At 53.4% G+C, this 18,933-nt stretch overlaps 9 protein-coding genes across 9 annotated transcripts; 6 read left to right on the top strand and 3 right to left on the bottom strand.

Moving 5' to 3' along the window:
* Positions 1-670: 670 nt before the first annotated feature.
* Positions 671-1,321, top strand: MYCGRDRAFT_44531 (uncharacterized protein; the record flags this gene model as incomplete). The annotated part of the gene is made up of 1 exon (XM_003850659.1): positions 671-1,321. The coding sequence occupies one exon, from the start codon at positions 671-673 to the stop codon at positions 1,319-1,321; it is 651 nt and encodes a 216-aa protein (XP_003850707.1).
* Positions 1,322-3,558: 2,237 nt separating this feature from the next.
* Positions 3,559-5,026, bottom strand: MYCGRDRAFT_110187 (putative geranylgeranyl transferase; the record flags this gene model as incomplete). The annotated part of the gene is made up of 3 exons (XM_003851104.1): positions 3,559-4,314; positions 4,371-4,943; positions 4,997-5,026. The coding sequence occupies 3 exons, from the start codon at positions 5,024-5,026 to the stop codon at positions 3,559-3,561; spliced, it is 1,359 nt and encodes a 452-aa protein (XP_003851152.1).
* Positions 5,027-5,861: 835 nt separating this feature from the next.
* On the top strand, positions 5,862-10,055 carry MYCGRDRAFT_86861 (SNF2 family DNA-dependent ATPase domain-containing protein; the record flags this gene model as incomplete). The annotated part of the gene is made up of 4 exons (XM_003850660.1): positions 5,862-5,901; positions 6,053-7,362; positions 7,501-8,949; positions 9,039-10,055. The coding sequence occupies 4 exons, from the start codon at positions 5,862-5,864 to the stop codon at positions 10,053-10,055; spliced, it is 3,816 nt and encodes a 1,271-aa protein (XP_003850708.1).
* A 223-nt stretch (positions 10,056-10,278) lies between these two features.
* MYCGRDRAFT_105207 (uncharacterized protein) lies at positions 10,279-10,895 on the top strand (the record flags this gene model as incomplete). The annotated part of the gene is made up of 1 exon (XM_003850661.1): positions 10,279-10,895. The coding sequence occupies one exon, from the start codon at positions 10,322-10,324 to the stop codon at positions 10,814-10,816; it is 495 nt and encodes a 164-aa protein (XP_003850709.1).
* Positions 10,896-11,460: 565 nt separating this feature from the next.
* Positions 11,461-12,763, bottom strand: MYCGRDRAFT_74004 (uncharacterized protein; the record flags this gene model as incomplete). Its single annotated transcript, XM_003851103.1, has 3 exons — positions 11,461-11,753; positions 11,867-12,316; positions 12,378-12,763. 3 exons carry the CDS (start codon positions 12,721-12,723, stop codon positions 11,461-11,463), a joined length of 1,089 nt encoding a protein of 362 aa, XP_003851151.1.
* A 561-nt stretch (positions 12,764-13,324) lies between these two features.
* Positions 13,325-14,591, top strand: MYCGRDRAFT_110190 (uncharacterized protein; the record flags this gene model as incomplete). The annotated part of the gene is made up of 3 exons (XM_003850662.1): positions 13,325-13,381; positions 13,745-13,910; positions 13,969-14,591. 3 exons carry the CDS (start codon positions 13,325-13,327, stop codon positions 14,589-14,591), a joined length of 846 nt encoding a protein of 281 aa, XP_003850710.1.
* Positions 14,592-15,103: 512 nt separating this feature from the next.
* Positions 15,104-16,124, top strand: MYCGRDRAFT_74012 (uncharacterized protein; the record flags this gene model as incomplete). Its single annotated transcript, XM_003850663.1, has 3 exons — positions 15,104-15,624; positions 15,677-15,979; positions 16,032-16,124. 3 exons carry the CDS (start codon positions 15,208-15,210, stop codon positions 16,122-16,124), a joined length of 813 nt encoding a protein of 270 aa, XP_003850711.1.
* A 273-nt stretch (positions 16,125-16,397) lies between these two features.
* On the bottom strand, positions 16,398-17,057 carry MYCGRDRAFT_44947 (uncharacterized protein; the record flags this gene model as incomplete). The annotated part of the gene is made up of 2 exons (XM_003851102.1): positions 16,398-16,602; positions 16,666-17,057. 2 exons carry the CDS (start codon positions 17,055-17,057, stop codon positions 16,398-16,400), a joined length of 597 nt encoding a protein of 198 aa, XP_003851150.1.
* Positions 17,058-17,145: 88 nt separating this feature from the next.
* Positions 17,146-18,675, top strand: MYCGRDRAFT_86865 (uncharacterized protein; the record flags this gene model as incomplete). The annotated part of the gene is made up of 2 exons (XM_003850664.1): positions 17,146-17,154; positions 17,647-18,675. The coding sequence occupies 2 exons, from the start codon at positions 17,146-17,148 to the stop codon at positions 18,673-18,675; spliced, it is 1,038 nt and encodes a 345-aa protein (XP_003850712.1).
* Between the last annotated feature and the right edge of the window lie 258 nt (positions 18,676-18,933).

Raw genomic sequence — 18,933 nt, forward strand, 5'->3', positions numbered from 1 at the left:
TCTCTACCGCCGCCGCCGCCGCCGTCATCGTGAAAGCCACCGAGCGCTTTGGCTTGACTCCACCCTTTCTCCAACATGACCACCTCCGGCCCGACCACAGAGCCGACGACGACAGGTTATGCTCCCAACGAGTCGCGCCGCGCCGCTGCTCTGCCCTCACGCATTGATGAGCCATTTTCCAGACAGTACGACATTCTGAACGCCCGTGACTTCCACTAGCGAAGTTATCACGAAAAGCTGCTAATTTCGCCCGCTCAGACAACGCATGCAAGATTGCGATCCGTGGGCCGCCTCGCGAGTCCAACCGAACTCTAGGTATGCCTTCACATACCCAGGATCCGTCCCGACCCTCGCTCAGCAGCCGAAAAGCTTTCCGCCTCCTCCAGGACTCACCAACGCAAACCGCGGCAATACCACGTATCCGCAATTCCCTTCAGCGCAGGCGCAGCGTTGGGCACGCGAGGAATGGTCAAGCCGACCGGGTCTGCCTTACCAGCAGGATAACCCGATGCTCGCCGGCTGGGCTACTTCTCCGTTGTCGGGTCAGTTCTCTACATCTCAGACAAACATTTCCCGCGCCGGTGATCGAAGCCCGCACTCTGGATTTGCCGGTTTCGCTTCTCCATGGAACGGTGGTCAGCTTCGGCGCAGTTCGTCCGAAGAAGCACGAATGAACCTGGGCGGATACTTCGGGGGAGATCCATCAGGGAGTGCCTCGAGCCTCCAGAACAAAGCATTCCCGCAGAGGAGACCCTCCAACCGAGACGAATTTGATGGTCCTTCCCAGCTCCTCGACAAGCCCGACGATCAGGGCTTCGAACCCAAAGAAGAAGATCTACCACAGCTGCCCATCACCCTCTATGCCCAAGAACAAGACGAAATCCTCTCCAAAGTCAACGACCGCCTCTCGCAGTGCGCCTACGACTTCGTGGCGAAATATCAGTTCCCCATTCCGATCGAGCCCGACAAGCGCCCGGTGCGTGTTCCTGGCGACCGTGAATGGTCGGAGTGGGTCTATCTCCTCAAGCGACTTGCAACCAAGCGACGCATCCCCGCCCGCGTGCTCTACAACGGTCAGATCAAACAGCTCATCACGATTCTCGAGAACAGCCTGGAAATGCGGCATGCGGCCAAGCATCAGTCCCGCCCGCTCAAGGACGACAGAAACATTCTCCAGCTCATCAGTTCCGGCTTACAGGTTGCGAAGATTTTGAAGGACGCTCCCGCCATGCAGTACTTGGACAGTCTGTACATTCAGACTGAGAGGTTGATTCAGAGCCGGAGAGGCCCGGCGCCGGCAGCTTCGTACAATGCCTTGTGATTGCGAGTCTGTGGGGGCAGACGGTGGCGCGAACAGGCTTGGGAGCCCTTTGTGCAAAGATGGTCTGACCACAATCAATTGGAGCCAACAGTCCGCAGGAGAGGTCAAGACACTCACGAAGAGACTTTTGGGAAGAAAGACAGGCGAGGCATATTGACATACTTTTTAACACCATAATATCTATTACACGGAGCTCGGCGCGGCCGCGGGAGTACATGCAGGGAGCGCAGGAAAAGGAAGCAGGTGGACCGCAACTTTCACACATTCGATACAGCGGGAGACCAGATCAGATTCACTTCACGAAGAGTTCATTTACTTCTTCATTTGCAGAAGGCGGAAAACGGCAGATTTAGATGGAAGGCAGATTATGTACAGTGGGTCTGGCGTAACATTACTACAGCAAGCGAACAGCATCTCAGATAATGTTTACCATTTTCATCACTTACTGCTGCTCATGTTGTCCAGTTGACGTGCACCATGGAAATGTTAATGGAACGCAATAGCGGCGAAAGCAGACAACGTGCTGGGCCGATCCAATGTTGCGAGAGGGCGAACGATTGGGGATTCTTGTGCTCTGCGCATCCGTGCTCCTCCCTCCGTCAGGACGTCCCTGTACAATTTAGCCGTGTGCTGGTGCATACATTGCCGGCTCACCCTCCATCCTGTGATCTTTTGTTTCCTCCAACGCAACATCCGAGACCACCACGCTGGAGCACTATTCGCGATACATACCACCTACCACAACAAAAGACCAACGACTTCTCTGGCCACAATGCGCTTCTTCGCTACTCGCCTGTTCCTTTTTACCGTTCTCCTCCCGCTCGCCACGGCCGTGACTATAATTGCAACGACGTCCTTCACGTAGTCTGCGACTGCTGCTATTCTTCAAAGAGCGTGAGGAGTCATCATCAAGTCTCATCCTTCGATGCATGTGCTAAGCGACTCTCTCAGAGCAATGATAAAGTTGGATACTGCCATCACGATCATCAGACGGGAAACGCGTACTGCCAGTCTCCGAAAGGAGGGAAACCCGCGGTTCGGCAGATAATGCGTGGCCGCAGTGGAGGAGTGTTGGGTCTATGGCAGAAGTCTCGGGCTCCTCGGACTGAAGCTGCATGGGAGAATGAGGCGACTATGACGATGGAATGCTGTAGGTCCGTTCAGATGCGAGGTTGGCGAGGTGTTCGAGTTTGCTTTCCATTGATGTTCGGCGGCGCGGCCTTAGCCAGGGCGATCCTGGGGAGACTGAGTGCGATGACACTATACACGAGGCTAATGTCCAACCGAGCCATGCGCTGGCGCACATTCGCCTCACTGATTCAAATACGGCAGTTGTCTCTTCACCGAGCTCATCGAGGGCATTCCTTGTGTTCATCCTGGTAATGACACCCAATAGTCTCAGAGGCCATGTTAGCTGACCCGGTATCCAAGATCGCATGATGGCTCCATCACATGTATGCTCAATTCAGCTTCCTCTCCTTAGCACAGGGAGACCGAACAGAACGGCTGGCCCTGATTGTAGGCAGTTTATGCCGCAAGCCACCAAAGAGCGATAACTGTGATCGTGCCACGGACCAGTCCAACGGTGGGTCGCATGATCCGTATGCAGAGACCACCTGTTCCGGCCCAATTTGTGAGGAAACTCAGAGCACTCTAAGATGTCGTCCGGTAGTCCGGCCGGTAGTGTCGAAAAACTCCGTTCTTGAGCACTTACTCGGACCATCCCGAGGTTCTTGCCGTCGTACGGATCGTGCACTTCACCGACAGTTGTCAGACAAAGTCGTCGGCTATAGATACGTATTCTTCTGACCACCACATAGCGATGATGTTGTCCTGTTAACGCACTCGCTCGCAGCGATGGGATGTGCCATTGCGAGGCTTGATTTATGTCGAAGGATTCTCAGTTATTTCGAGCCGGAGTGCTTCGTTCGAGGGAGGCGTCCTCACATGTGTGGGAGGCGTCCTCACATGTGTAGGCGCACTCCTCAGGAGGATGTACTTGGTGTAAAGTCCATGGTCTGCCTTATTCTGGACGCCTTGTTTGGGAAACGTCATTCATCCTGGCGTGGAGTCGGCTTGGTGGGCCTCGCTTATGGCCCACGGAAGCTGTGGAGTCATTCTTGGCTGCCAATCCTTGTGGCCATGTGTCGTACACTAAAGCACGAATGACATAGGTGCAATTTCTGGCGTCTCTTACGGATAGATTGTAGGTCGTAAGCCTCGCTGCTTCACCCTCCTCACACAGCAGAGGATCCCTCCTTCCATAAGCCATGCACCCTCTGCTCCGCCTCTGCAGAAATGCACATGCCCGCATCCACCGATTTAATACCCTCCGTACCGATGAGCCCGAGCGCCGCAAGACCCATGTACGAGTGATATAGATCCGGCAGGTCGCCTGGAAATTTCCCGAACCCACCCAGAGCCGGGTGTTGAGTCTTCGAAAGCAGATAGGTCTGTAATGCTGGAGCACCGAACATGTGGTTTGGCGGTCGCTGTGTCGCACGTGGAGATGGTGCTTGTGTCAAAAGACTGATAGATGCTCCTACCCACCAGGCATAGCACGTATCTGCGACTTTGTTTGTGCGGCCGTTCATGCCGGCTGATAGTGGAGGAAGCGAGGGTGTCGGAAAGAGGGAAGCGGAAGTGAGAGTTGATTTGTCCGGCGATTGGTGAAGCGTGGTTTCCGTCTCGGCCCTGGCATCGTCCTGCTTGAGTGCTGGAGCGTCAACTGTTGGGTCTGGAAGGGAAGTTGTATCTTCTGTACAGGAATCTAGTTCGCCGTCCGGGTCATCGAGATCAGTCTGACGTGCTACCAGCCAGCTGAGCGTGAGGGCTGGATCTGAGGGACCGCAGGGCTTGGTGTTGGTGCTGTGTTTAGAAGGTGGGAAAATGGATTTGAGTCGCTCGATAAAGTTTAAACAGCCGAGAGCGCAGTAAGTGTAACCCGCATGAGGTTCATGATAGCGTGAATCGGAGAGGCCGCCTTCGTAGGACTGCAAGCACGTTAGCTGAGGTGGTCGGTGCTAAGATTAAGGGCCGTTTGACCTACCTCGGCTGCCTCAATACATGAGACCAGACTGTCCAGACGGATGTCTTCAATCTCTTCCCCAGCAGTACTCAAAGCTCCTTCCCGCCCACCTCGCAAGATGAATCTTATTCCCGTTGCACAGTACCCAAATCTTGGATCCCGCCCACCTTCAATAGTGCCATCGACAAGCGTCTCCCCAAAACTGCCATCCTCCCTCTGCATTTTCGTCAACCACTGCAACGTCTCTCTCCTCCGTACCCTGCTCAGATCATCCCCGGCAATGAGCAAGGCTGACAAAGCAAAGTACGTGGCGGGAATATTCGCAGGATCCCATCGCTCGTTCTCCGGGCTAGATTGGATTCCAAAGTCGGTCCCTGGCCACATTCGAAATCCACCTCGCGGATGCTGACAGTGGTAGATCCAATCTATGTACTCTGAACGTTCTGATGCCGTTGTGGAGCTCTCCCAGGCAGAGAGCAGGTCCAGAGCCGAGATGATAAAGAAGGCCAGATACATCCGGTTGCTTTCATTGCCAGTGTAGTGATGTGGTAAGAGTGTCTTCAAGCAGCGAAGCCAGTATTTGATGTGCCGGGCCTGTTTGAAGTTAGCAAGGTGATGTTATGGCGGGAAGATTGCGGCGGAATCACCTTGTCCAGCTTCGGCTCTTCTTCGAGCATGTTTTCCATGATTGTTGTTTTTTGATGATAATGGACTTACCAGAAGCCATGAAATTACTCGAATAGGCAGGTGCTGGAGTTTCTCTGCTTGGTCCTTGTTCTCACTTGAAAGTGAGTTCGTCGATGGCTCGGAGATATCGGAATTTCTTGGCTGAGTCATCGGCTAAGGTTCGAAGCCAAACTGAATCGGGCAAGGCGACAAGGCGACAACCCAGCATATGCGCATCGCAACCATCACTTTACTTCCTCCCCATATTCACTTCCTCCTTCTCATCAACCTTGCGAACCAAGACATGGCGCCGAGCCGCGAGTATGCGCTGGCCACGGTCTTCTCAACCCAAGTCAGAAGCCATGATGATTCCTCGATTCTCGTCGAGGCTGGAGGCTACACACCAATGCGCTGGTACTTGGAGCACGCAAACCAAGATGAAGAATCAGCGCAGCCACCAAAGAAACGACGGAAGATCGAGGTCGAGCCCAATGTCTCCAGATCGGAACGAGCACCATCCAGCATACCGATTTCCGCAGTTACCATCGATCTTGTTTTTCCAGAGACATTCAGTGGCAAGATACCTAATGAGAAGGCCATCGAGGAGGACCTGGAGTTCGACGATTTGGACGGGACTTCCGTGATCACTTATGCTATCAGCACAAATGACGACGGATCAAAACTTCGCCTATCTCTACCCAAACCTCGAGCGCCAATTCTGATCATTGATTGCGACCACATCCGGAACGAAGGACTTGAGAAGCTGAGACACATTGCGCTGCTCGACCGCCTGAACGTGACCCAAGCATATGTGCGCGAAAAAGCGCATCCGGCGACGATACTTTCATGCACCCTCAAAAGATCAACGGGCGAACACTACACCGTCGTTCGTCTGCAGGCTACTTTGAGCTGGCGTGACGGATACTCGGCATATCCGCAAGGCGGACGGCCAATGGGTACACCTGTTTTTCGAGATTACGAGTACTTGATAGACACGTTTCCCAATAACCATCGAGAGGGCTACGACCACTCGCAAGGCTGGACTCCGCAGGATTTTTACGAAAGCGTTCATGCAACGTCGAATGATGAAGTGACGGATGCGACGTACGATAGCGTGCTGGAAAGTGAGCTTTATCCATTCCAAAAACGCGCGGTGAAGTGGATGCTCGCTCGCGAGGATACAATGCAGTCACCTCGAGACGGCGGCACAACGTTCTCCACCTTGGCAACCGACTTGGACGGCAATGCTTGCTATGTCGACCACATGCAAGGCATAGTTTTTGCACATCCTCCTCTCGATGGCGAACAAAGCGTGTCAGGTGGAATTCTGGCCGAAGAGATGGGTCTAGGCAAGACGGTCGAATTGATGGCATTGATCAGCTTGAATTCACGTCCGAAGCTCACCACTACGAAAGTCTCGAAAGGACCAGACTTGGTAATGGACAATTACTCCGGAAACATGGTCATGCCATCCAGAGCAACCCTAATCATTACTCCGGCATCCATCCTTCCTCAGTGGCAAACTGAGCTCAATCGACATGCGCCAAATCTGTCAGTGTTTCACTACCAGGGCATCACCGCGGACAAGAAGAAATCGCCATCTGCCGATGCAATACTTCGAGATCTTGCTACCAAGTATGATGTAGTGCTGTCAACATACCATACCTTGGCGCGCGAAGTCCACTTCGCAGAGGAGCCACCAGATCGAAACATGCGTCATCAGCGCAAGTTTGAGCGGAAACGCAGCCCACTTGTACAGATCGAATGGTGGCGAATTTGTCTGGACGAAGCGCAGATGGTCGAAAGCGGCGTGACGGCCGCTGCTCGCGTTGCCTGTCGACTTCCCCGAATCCACAGTTGGGCTGTGACCGGAACTCCATTGCGAAAGGATATTCAGGACCTTCTCGGCCTGCTGATCTTTCTCCGCTACAAGCCCTTCGACGATGTCAGTTCTGGTCGATTGTGGGGTCATCTCGTCCGGTCGCATAGACATCTCTTCCGCAAATTGTTCGGCGCCATCGCCCTTCGACATACCAAAGCACAGATTCGAGACGAATTACATCTCCCGGCGCAGAAGCGGGTTGTTGTGACAGTGCCATTCAGTGTGGTAGAGCAGCAAAACTACACCACTTTATTCAACGAAATGTGCGAGGAAGTTGGGGTGAACGAAGACGGCACACCGGCGGTAGAATTCTGGAATCCCAGCGAGCCTGCTGTAATCGAGAAGATGCGAACGTATTTGTCTCGTCTGAGGCAAACGTGCCTTCACCCGCAGGTAGGAGGGAAGAACAGAAGGGCTTTGGGCAAAGGTGCAGCGCCGTTGAGAACGGTTGCGGAGGTGCTTGAGGTAAGAACATGATGGTACTACCATTCTCCCACTCACAGTACACACTCCAAGCCACTAAAGACTGAGTCGTATGATACATTTTGAGCTAGACCAAGGAGAGATGAGTGCAGAGTTGATCGCTTGACTAACGCCTCGCAGGTCATGATCGAACAGAACGAGACCAATATTCGAGTCGAGGAGCGCACGCTCATCGCTGCTTCCCTCCAACACGCACATATACTTGGCAACAACGAAGAGGACGTCCGCCGCAGCGAAAAAGCTCTCGCAATTTACGAACAGGTTTTACAGTCCTGCACCGAAATGGTCAAATCGGCCAGAGAACAACTTGCAGCGGCCCTTTCAGCCGCTGATGTTTCAGAAGATAAAATCGACAGCGACGAAGAAGCCAGTTCGGAATCCACACCTCTTCTTGGACGATTGAAGAACAACCTGCGGATTGCCCTGCAGCTGCAGCATGCGAGCACTTTCTTCGCAGCAACAATGTACTTTCAGATCAAAACCAACGAGGCCCTTACATTGGAAGGCTCAGACGACTTCAAGAAGCTGGAGGAGAAGGAATCGAGTTTTTATGAGGATGCAAAATTGTTGCGCAAGGAGATTCTATCCGAAAATTCCAAGAAAGCTGAGAGTCTCATGCAGAAGATCCGCGACCTGAGCAACAGACAGACCATTACAAAAATGCCGACCATCAAAGACTTGCAAAGTCTTGGCGGTATCGAGAGCAGACGCATCGTGGAGAAGAGTGATGCGCTGTTTGACGTAATTCGAGAGCTCAACGGAGTACTCAAAGACTGGCGCACTCGAATGGCGGCTCTGCTGCTCAAGCCGCTGGTCGACGAGGAAGCAGACAAGGAGATCGTCGGCGACGAATACGAAGACTCCACCAAGCAGCAAGATGAGCTATACGTTTACTTCGATGCCTTCAAAGCAGTACACGCTGATCTCAACGCTCTCGTCACTGGCGAGAGTGCGCCTTTGATCGATCATGAGGCCAAGCTTTACTTGAAGAATTGCAAGGCGTACTTCAATCCCGATTTTGCTGACGAGGACAAGCCGCATATCCACGCACCAGAACTGGGCCAAAAGCTCTTCACCATCCGCAAGAAATTCCGAGATCAGCGGGAACAAGTTGGCTCAGTGCGAGGGCTCATTCAAGAAGCTCGTACTTTAGAGAGCTCTATGCATGCGAACGAACCAGGAACCAGAGTTGGGACAGAGTACGCCATTGTTCAGAGACATCTACACTCGCTCCAGGCAGTCTATTCATCGTACATGAAAGCCTTGAGTGGGCTGGAGAAGGAGGTCGAACTGTTCCGAACAACACAAAATCAGAGAGTGGAGTTCTACAGGCAGCTACAGGAGCTCTCCGACGATGTCGGCCCTTACAAGGAGGAGCTTGACAAAGAGCTTGACATGCATGCACTCGATTCAGCACTGCAGAAAGAGAAGCAATCGACGAAACTTCTGGCTCAGCTGAAGACGAAGAACCGCTTTTTAGTTCACCTCCGCGATGATGAGTCTGGAGCTCAAGGTGGTCCGAAAGTGTGCATTATCTGTACATCGACCTTTGAGCAAGGCGTGCTGACTGTCTGTGGGCATTCGTTCTGCAAGGCGAGTTGTTTCCCGTCCCATTGATAGCTGAGACACCTGCTGACCTTCATGCTTTGCTTTTGTAGGAATGTATCCAACAGTGGTTCTCGCAAGCACGCTCCTGCCCAATGTGCAAGCGAAAACTCTCCAGCGCGGATCTCCACGACATCACGTTCAGACCTCAACAGCTGCGTGCTCAGGAAGAACATCAACCCGGAGGATCATCCAATTCTCCGACCAAAGCGTCTTCATCTTCATCACGCGAGAACGGCACTCCTGCTCAAGCTACCGGCATCTACACTGATGTTTCGCCAACCCTGCTGGAGGAGATCAAGTCCATTGACCTACCCAACTCATATGGCACTAAGATCGACACTCTCGGTCGTCACCTGCACTGGATCCGTGAGCACGATCCTGGCGCCAAATCAATCGTCTTCAGCCAATACCGTGAGTTTCTCGATGTACTCGGCATCGCCCTCCGGGACTTTAAGCTCGGCCACGCTCGACTTGGCCGACCTGGCGCCGCAGAGAAATTCAAGCACGACCCAAGCATCGACTGCCTCTTGCTAGATGCAAAGACGGACTCATCCGGTCTGACGCTGGTCAATGCCACCCATGTCTTCATCTGCGAGCCGCTCATCCAGACTGCAGTGGAGCTACAAGCTATCGCACGAGTTCATCGGATCGGACAGACCCGTCCAACAATGGTGTGGATGTACCTCATCAACGACACTGTCGAGGAGGCCATCTACGAGATCTCTGTACAGCGACGCTTGGCACATGTTCAGGGACGAAGCAAATCCAAGAAGACGTCGAGAGAGGCGACGCCAGGAGCAGCGCAGGAAAGTGCGATCGAGGTGGCAAATTCCGAGGAGTTGCAAAGTGCGCCATTGTCGAAGCTGTTGGTTGCTGGGAAGAGTGGTGGAGAGGTCGTGGGTACTCATGATTTGTGGAAGTGTCTGTTTGGAAAGACGGGTGCTGGGAATAGTGAGGCGGCGCAAGGTGAGGTTGGAAGATTCTTGCGGGCAGAGGCGGCGGAGGAGAGGAGGAATGAGGATCGTGAAGCTGCGAGGGCGGGCGCGGTCGACCGGTCGCGAGGATGAAAGGTTGCCATGAAGGACTGTCTGCATAGAACGACTCGTGAAGCTAAGATAGGAGCGTCCGATTCTGAATCAGCACCACAGCACCTCACGCCCAATGGTGACTCAGCATGCACCTTGATTAAATGCCTCAGGCCAAACGGAATCACCGACCTCTTCAAGATCGAGCATCAAAAGTTCTTGCTTGCTGTTCAGGCAAAATCACGCTCACGAACATGTCTCAAACCACAAAGCATCCTTCCATCGAGCCGAGAGATCACCGTGCCTTCATGGAGTATGCCGTCGAACAAGCCCGTCATTCGCCTCCAGGACCCGACAAGTTCTGCGTGGGAGCGGTCCTCGTCAACGGCGACACCGGCGAGATCCTATCCACTGGCTTCTCAATGGAACTTCCGGGCGACATAGAAGGAGACTTGGGCACCACGCACGCCGAGCAGTGTTGTTTCATCAAGGTAGCTCAGCAGCACGATCTGCCCATTGCAATGCCCGAGACCCACATCGGACCTGTCTTGCCCAGTCATACCGTGCTGTACACTACCATGGAGCCTTGCAATGCACGATTGAGCGGTAAAAGAACTTGCTGTGATCGAATCGTGGCTCTTAAGGCTCAACTGCGGACGGTTTACGTGGGGATGAGAGAGCCTAGCACTTTCATCGTTGATAATGATGGCAAACAGCGCCTTGAAAGTGAAGGCATCGGGTTTGAGATGGTGGAGGGATGCTACGATATGTGTCGCGAGGCTGCGATGGCAGGACATGGTTGAACATGGAGCGCTTGCTGGCGGAGGTAATATCAGAACTGCATACTCCGGGGAATGCAGCGAGACATTGCCTGGTAGCGGGTTCGACGAGAAGTGACAGGTGCGTGCCACTTGACCTGGGAGCCGATGGCAAAAGGTCTCTGTCAGAGTGTGCCCAGAACCAACCTACCATATCACTGTCCAATCTGGAGATATATTTTTCAACGTACCGTCTCGCCATGAGGCTTGCGGAACTGATCCAAAGGAGGGACTCGCGGAACGGCAGAGTCGGCGAGAATACAACGATATTCTCCAAGAATATTACGCGGATCAGTTCGGACTTTGGAAGGCTGTGGAGACAGCTGTCGCAGTGGACATCACTCCGAAAGGCGAGGACCACGAGTCGGCAGAGACGGCCCTGGTCGTCCGGAAGATATCACATCTGTACTCTGGCCACTGGAGACGCACGGGCAGCCGTATCCCACCTCGTGCCTGGATAGTTTTCATCCAGGAAGCTCAAGACCATCAGAATCAGTGGTAAGCCTCTCGGTGGCTCCAAAAGGCGTATGAAACAGTTTAAGCACAGCGAGCATTTGGGATTGACTCGATTCTTCCTCCTCACGTCATGCTGTTCGTCCGCCATCTGGATCCATCGCGCAGCAACCTCGTCACTGCTTGACCGGAAACCTCTTTACCAGCCATTCCTTGATGATACTCGCAATTTCCTCCGGCTTCTCATACAGCACCCAATGTCCCGCATCCACGACCTTCTCCTCGCAGTCACTGACTAGACCCTGCTTCTTCGCATCCTCCATCAGATCCGTACGACATACCCAGTCTCCGGTCTGTCCGATGTACAGCAGCGGCACATCGATCCTCTTCTTGTCTTCGCTCTCGCATAGAGCCTTCTCGTCTTCGATCATGGTGTTGTTCTTCAACGAGTGGTAGTAATTGACCGGACCTGAAGCGAGGGACAGATGTATTAGTGAGTGATACCAACAGACTCACTGGACCAGCGACCTGTTTCCGCCCGAGAAGTTCTTGTACAGTCATTCCTGCACTCCTGTCACTCACCTTCAAACCCATCTCTCGACATACGCTCCTTGAACCGTCGCAGCAATTCCGGATTCTTGGCGTACGGCTTCAATTCCACAATGCGATTCTCCCACTTTCCCGTCTGCGTGACGTATTCATCCATGGCATGTTTCGTGCAGAACATCTCCCGCATCCAGATATCTCTGCCATTCTCCTCGGGGTTCGGCGAAGGAAAGAAACCGTGATTGACCTCGTAGAAGCGCTCCATGTTCTGACGCATTAGTTCAGGCGCATCAGGTCGGCAGAAAAAGTTCCAGTACTCCCATTGTGGATATCCGAATCGTTCGGCGGTGACTTTGTTCTGGGTATCGAGGTCAAATTTCTCGGCCGAAGGGATCTGGTAGGCGAGGGAGAGGAGGGAGAGGCCGACGCAACGGGACTTGTGGTAGAGGTAGAAACGCTGAGATGTCGCGGAGCCCCAGTCGTGGCCTGGCGGTAGATGAAAGGCGTCAGTTGCTGTCCCGAAGATGACTCGGTCGCTTAGACATACCGATCGGAATGACGTTGTTCGGCACCTTCTCGCGATCCAAGATCTGAGCGATCGAATCCGCTTGTGCTTTGTAGTTGTAATGCGAAGCATCGACAGGTTTGGAACTCCCTCCGAAACCAAGGAGATCGAGGACCAGGAAAGGGTATGGCAAGTCTAGGAATGTCGGTACCGCTCCCTCCCACATGTAAGCGTCGTCCGGGTAGCCATGGACAAACATTAACGTTGGAACAGAGGGATCGAGCTTCTCTGCGAAGTTGGGAGAGAGATAGTAGGAAAAGGTCAGGTTTTGAGGACTCGTGAGGAGATGTTTGTGCTGGAGCTTGTCCATGATCGATGGGTTGTCCATGTTGGACGATGGTTGGGAGTGTGCGTTTGAAGATTCGTTCGTTGCTCGTTCGATCGATGAATACAAATTGGGAAGCGGCGACCTACCGACGTCGGTTGTGTCTTCTTTTTCGTGGCCTGCCCAGCTAGAACGAGTGACGTCTAGCCCGTACCCCTCCATATGAAGCCAATGTGTTGTGGCTGATCCCCCACCGGCGGAGGCGTACCGAACATTTGCAATGCCAAACCTCGATTCGCAGAACAGGAAGTTGGAGCCTTCGCTATCATCCATGGATATCTGAAGGCCGTTGCAGAACCTGCAGGTCGGAGTGTTTGTACCGGCAGCGGTGAGTCGGTGACACACGCGGTAACACACGCGTGTGAACGGGAGGAAAAGACTCGCGTAGTGTCCAAAGGTCGCCGACGCCCTGAAGAGAAGTACAGAAAGCTGGAAGATCGACATTGTGAAGTTTGTTGTTTGGTGTTGAAGTTCGTTCAAATGGTGGTTGCGAAAGAAGGATGCAGGTTTACTGAGGGGGTTTTGCAGCCCATCTTACACATTCCTGCCAACCATCGGACTATCTTCGTAGCCGCTGACTTTGGTGGTGTTCCCGTACACGAACATGCGCCTCAAGCGGTCTTGGTTCGGGACAACGGATTGTGCCAGGATCAAGCGAGGAGTATGTTTACTCAAGAGGTAGAGAGGCGCTGCGGGTTGCCGGTCTAGATACTAGTCAACAGATGTGCCAAGGTCAAGCAGGGAGTAGTCTTTCTCTTCTCTCACAATCTTTGGACTATAGACGCTGTGGTCACTGTCCCAGGTCGGATTGGCCCTCGCTCCAATGAATAGACCATTGACGGTATACTGTGGGAGAAGAGCAGTGAGGCAAACCAGTTCACGCTTCGCACTTGGTCATGCCACAGGGCGAGATGGCTGCCTTGGCCGTGATATTGCCTCGTCAATCTCTTAAATGCCTCAAGAGGTTTTGAAGAGGTGAGGTGGTCTTCATTCAACTCGGATCCTGACTGACCTGACGCTGCAGACCCTGGTCGGCCATCGACTTTATCTTACTCGAGCTTTGACCTTCAACCTTTACTTTACACTCTTCTTGTACCTCACTCTCCATCATCCGAGATACCTCTCCCGGACCACCGCTACGATGCCCGCCAAAGGCACCGCACCCTTCGCGACCTTCCTCATCATAGGACGTGAGTTCTGTCAAGCCATTGTACCGCAACCACCCAACCTCTAACACCATCCTCCCAGCGGTCTGCTTCTTCCTCGGAGTCCTCTTCGCCTACTTTCCCTACGACTACAACGTCCTCTGGACAACTCCACCAGCGGATCCCTCCAACCCCGAGGCCGACGTCCGCGCGCCCTTCTTCGATCTCCAAGAAAACCACCTCCGCTTCCTCCACGCATCTCCACCCCTCATCTCGCGCATCCTCCACATCGTAATCGGCACAGGTCTCCTCGGCTTCCTGATGAAGCTCTTTAAACCCACCGAGGCGAACCTGCTCTTCGACGGCGCGAGTCTGGTGCTGTACATGTGCGGCGTGACGGTCTACATTGCGAACATCGTCAAGGGTTTGCGCACGGTGACGGCGGGCGCGTATGGAACGGGCAAGCTGGCGGAGGGAGAGACGATTATGAGCAAGCAGTTGGAGGGCACGGACGGACAGTATATCAGTCGCGAGGACAGTTTGAGGGTCATGAGCGCGAGTAATACGATTTGCGCGTTGGTGCTTGTGGGTGTGTTGGTGCTGCAGGCGGGACAGTGGTACGCGCAGAGGAAGGAGGATCAGGAGCTTGAGGAGATGGATAAGGTGAGGGATGAGAAGAAGGCGGCCAAGGTTGCGGCTGGTAAGGAGGGCAAGAAGACGAAATAGGTCGGTTCGGGATGTTTGTATCATGAACATACTGGCGACAGGCTTGGATCGAATAGTGTACAGATACTGTGGAGAGGAGCTTCACTTGGCTTCAAAGCGCTGGAGGAATCATTGAGGAATGTTCCGTAGCCCTTGCTTCAATATGTCTTAAACGACACTCGGGCGTACAGAAAGCCTCACGAACTGCACGAGCCGCACGGGCACAAGCAGAAAGAGCTTCTTTTCGCGTTTCCCTCTCTCATCATGACCAGGGACCGAGACCGCACGGAATGTCGATCTAGCAGTATCTCTTAGCAGCCTGCTCAGACGAACGAGTGCAGCCAGAACTTTCAAGTCTTCCAGCCAACCGCATTGATGTATGCGAAGCTGGAAGAATTCCTTTGTGGTCTACCGCATCTTGGCCCCCACGCAACCCCACAATCGCGCTAGCGGTATCCGCAAGTGGCGGTGCTCGCTCGCAGGCGTCCAAGCGTCATATGAACGTTCTCGAACGACACACCACATCACCAGACCACTACCTACCCATCGCCTCCTCCATCTTCCGCCGACCACCACACACCGTCTCCTCCATCCCCCGTCGACCGCACTCGCACTCGCAACACTTCGATCATCCACCATGGCAGCCAACACCAAATACACGCCGGCGCCGCAGCGCGACAGCTTCGAGGAGCAAGGATACAGCCAGCCTCCACCATCTTATCAAGCTGAGCCGGTCATGGGCGAGGCCCGCAGCGAAGACGACAACATCCCCGACGACTTCAAATTCGGCGGCTCCGTGGCAGAAGCGACTCTTCCCATCCGCATGCAATTCATCCGAAAAGTCTACGCCATTCTGACTGTACAACTCCTCGCGACGGTCGCCCTCAGCGCCATCTCCTTCTTCAGCGATGGCTACCGCAAGTGGATCCAGTCGAATCAGTGGATGATGTGGGTGTCGCTATTCGGAGCGATCGGATTCATGCTTTTGACGTTTTGGAAGAGGAAGAGTTATCCCATGAACTTGGCTTTCTTGAGTGGATTCACGGCGTTGGAGGTAAGATATGGATATGTTGGAGGGGTGAGAACAGGGACTAACATCACAACAGGCATACAGCATAAGTGTCATCACCAGCTTCTACGAAAGTCGAATCGTGCTGCAAGCGTTGATCTTCACGCTCGGAATCTTCGTCTTCCTCAGCCTGTTCGCCTGCCAGACCAAGTACGACTTCACCTCATGGATGCCATACTTATTCGGAGCGCTCTGGGTTCTGATCCTGTTCGGCTTCATGACCATGTTCTTCCCGCAAACAAAGGGGGTTGAGCTTGGTTATGGTATCGCTGCGGCGTTGATCTTCAGTGCATACATTCTTGTGGACACGCAGCTCATTATGCGCCACTACCACGTCGAGGTAATGTTATGTGCCCTTGCATGCGTTGATACATTTGCTGACGATCATGTAGGAGGAGATTGCCGCTGCGATCAGCTTGTATCTCGATGTGCTCAACCTGTTCCTCGCTATCCTGAGGATTCTCAACAGCCAGCAGAACAACTAGACGACAGAGGTTGTTGGCCGGCACTTTAGATTGGATCAAGAATGTGAATACATGCGGCGTTTCTGAAGGATTTTGGGTCGGAGCTGTGGAATAAGACAGCGTGGAGTTATTAGATATCATGTGGTCACTCAAGGATTGTACTCGAAGCTCAACTGGCTCTTTTCTCCTGAGCTCCATCTACTGTATTCTGTTGACTTGTACCGTCCACTCCATCCATAATAATTACACCATAGCTCCTCGCTAACATCCCTCTAAAGTCCCATGTCGACCCACCTATGTCGTCTTCCTCTTCGCATGCGCCGGTCCCTCCAACACAGCCTTGACACGGTTCTCAAACGCCTCAATCATCTTATCCGCAACCTTCGGAGCCACAGCCGAGCTCATGGCCGCATACAACGGATTCGCAAACTGATATTCAATCGTCAAATTGACCTCCGTCTTCTCCTGCCCAGGAACAGGATTCGTCTCGTCATGGTTCCTATGCGTACTGTCTCGATCCACAGCTCCAACCGGAGGAGGCTTGTACGGGTATCCCTTCAACGTCCACCTCGTGAGCAGCTGCGACATGACCGTAGCCTTCCTGCTAGGATCTTGATCCGCCGAGGGCCGTTCATTATGATGGCTGACCTCATCCTTGGGCAAAGTGCCATTGGTATTCCCACTCACTGCCTCCACAACCCGGCCGGGAATACAGTAAATTCTACTCGTGAACTCCTCATTGATGTTGCCATTGAAGCCAATCATCAGCTTCGCTTCTTCCGGATAGGTTTTCCCATCGGCTGCGGGTTGCGACTTCTTGGTCACTTCCGAGCCCTGGCAGAAAGGGAGGAATTTGTGGTAGGAGTCCACGTCGGAGATGATTTCGTAGACGACGGCGGCGGGGTAGCGGAGCGTTCGAGTTGCGGTGAGGGTCTGGTTGGGTGTGAAGGACATGAATTTGCGTTGTTGGCGTTCTAGGGAGGCATTGGCGAGGAAAGCTGCTCGGCATGTTCGTGGAGCAGGTCGGACTGCGTTTTGGAGGATGGAGGATGTGAGGGGTGATATGGCCTTCATTTTGGTGGTGATGCTCTTGCTCTTGCTATTCTTGAACTCTTTGCGACATCCAGTGTAGTTAACGTGAGGAGGCGCTCATGACCACACACGACCAAGGAAATGCAGATGACATCGCCTGGACCGGTTTCCCTCAAAATGTCTAATCAATGTCATCATTACAATTGACGTGAGTTTCGCTAGCGCGTCTGGCGTACCTGAAGATCATCACCAAGCATTTAGTGCCGATTTTCACGGGCATGGGGAGATGTGAAAAGGTTGGAGATTCCTCGGATCTCGTGCCGAGACCGCGACAACAACCTTCAACATGGCGACCGAAGAACAAAAAGAAGAGCTGCCACTGCGACCAAGGCAGCCGAAGCAGCAGCTGACAAAGGGAATGGAGCATCTCCGCGAATATGTCACAATATCGGATAGTTCGCTGGGAGAAGACGCATATGGAGTTCCTGCCAAATATGAGCCTATCCGAAAGCCTGCGACTACGCCAAAGGACAACCCGGAGAAGCGAAGCGACCCATTCCAGTTCGGGACCAGGTATCTCGAGGATGGAGACGACATCTTCGCTCACAACGCGTGGGATCACGTCGAGGTTGATGCGCAGTACACCGAATTCATCGAGCAGCAGACACAATTCCAAAAGGAGAACCAGGTCTCCGACTTCGACAAGAAGCGGTTCAATGACCAGCCTGAGAAGTGGTGGAATAAGTTCTACAGCAACAATCAGGCGAATTTCTTCAAGGATCGGAAGTGGTTGTTTCAGGAGTTCCCGGTCTTGGCAGAGGTCACGAAGGAAGGCTATGGTCCGGTCACAGTATTGGAAGTAGGAGCCGGCGCTGGGAATACGGCTTTCCCAGTGCTGGCTTTGAACCATAACCCAGAGCTACGCCTTCATGCATGTGATTACTCCAAAAAGGCCATTGATGTGATCCGTTCGCAGCCCGCGTATCTCGAGCAGACTGGTTCGATTCTGCATGCGGATGTGTGGGATGCTGCCAGTAGTACAGAACTACCGCCAGGTCTCACCGAAGGGACCGTGGATGTCATCGTGATGATCTTCATCTTCTCCGCCTTGTCGCCCGATCAATGGACCCAGGCTGTGGCCAATGCCTGGAACTTGCTCAAGCCTGGTGGTGAGGTCCTCTTCCGCGACTATGGACGCGGTGATCTTGCTCAAGTGCGGTTCAAGAAGGGTAGATACCTCGACGAGAACTTCTACGTTCGAGGCGATGGTACAAGAGTGTACTTCTTCGATCAGCAGGAGCTGCGCCACATCTGGGGAGGGGTGGACAAGGCAGGGGATGCAGCCGCCAGCACGGAGAAGGAGTCGTCTTACGGCACCGAATCATCACATAGATTCGAGATCTTGAATCTCGCGGTCGATCGACGAATGCTAGTGAATCGACAGCGTAAGCTCAAGATGTACCGGTGCTGGATGCAAGGTCACTTTCGCAAGCCTGGTTCGCAGAAGCTTGTCAAGGAAGACCATGAAGAGGCAACGTAGCTATACTGGAGGAGGTATGAAAGAAGCATCGAACGCTACCCGCATGGCCATCGTGTAGACACCTCAGGACACGAAACAGCGGAGTTCATTCAACCAAAAGCTGAGCTCGTCCACGGCGTGCTACGAAGGGTCCTCGGCGCCCGGCATACTTCTTCCTCCGAAGGTGTCCAGACGAAGTGCCGGATCACATTGCTTCCATCACTCCATGTGGAGCCGTAAAACCCGCGAATTCTGCGGTTCCCGCGATTTTCGAAAGCT

Source organism: Zymoseptoria tritici, chromosome 7 (assembly GCF_000219625.1).
Source record: "Zymoseptoria tritici IPO323 chromosome 7, whole genome shotgun sequence".
Classification (NCBI taxonomy): Eukaryota; Fungi; Ascomycota; class Dothideomycetes; order Mycosphaerellales; family Mycosphaerellaceae; genus Zymoseptoria; species Zymoseptoria tritici.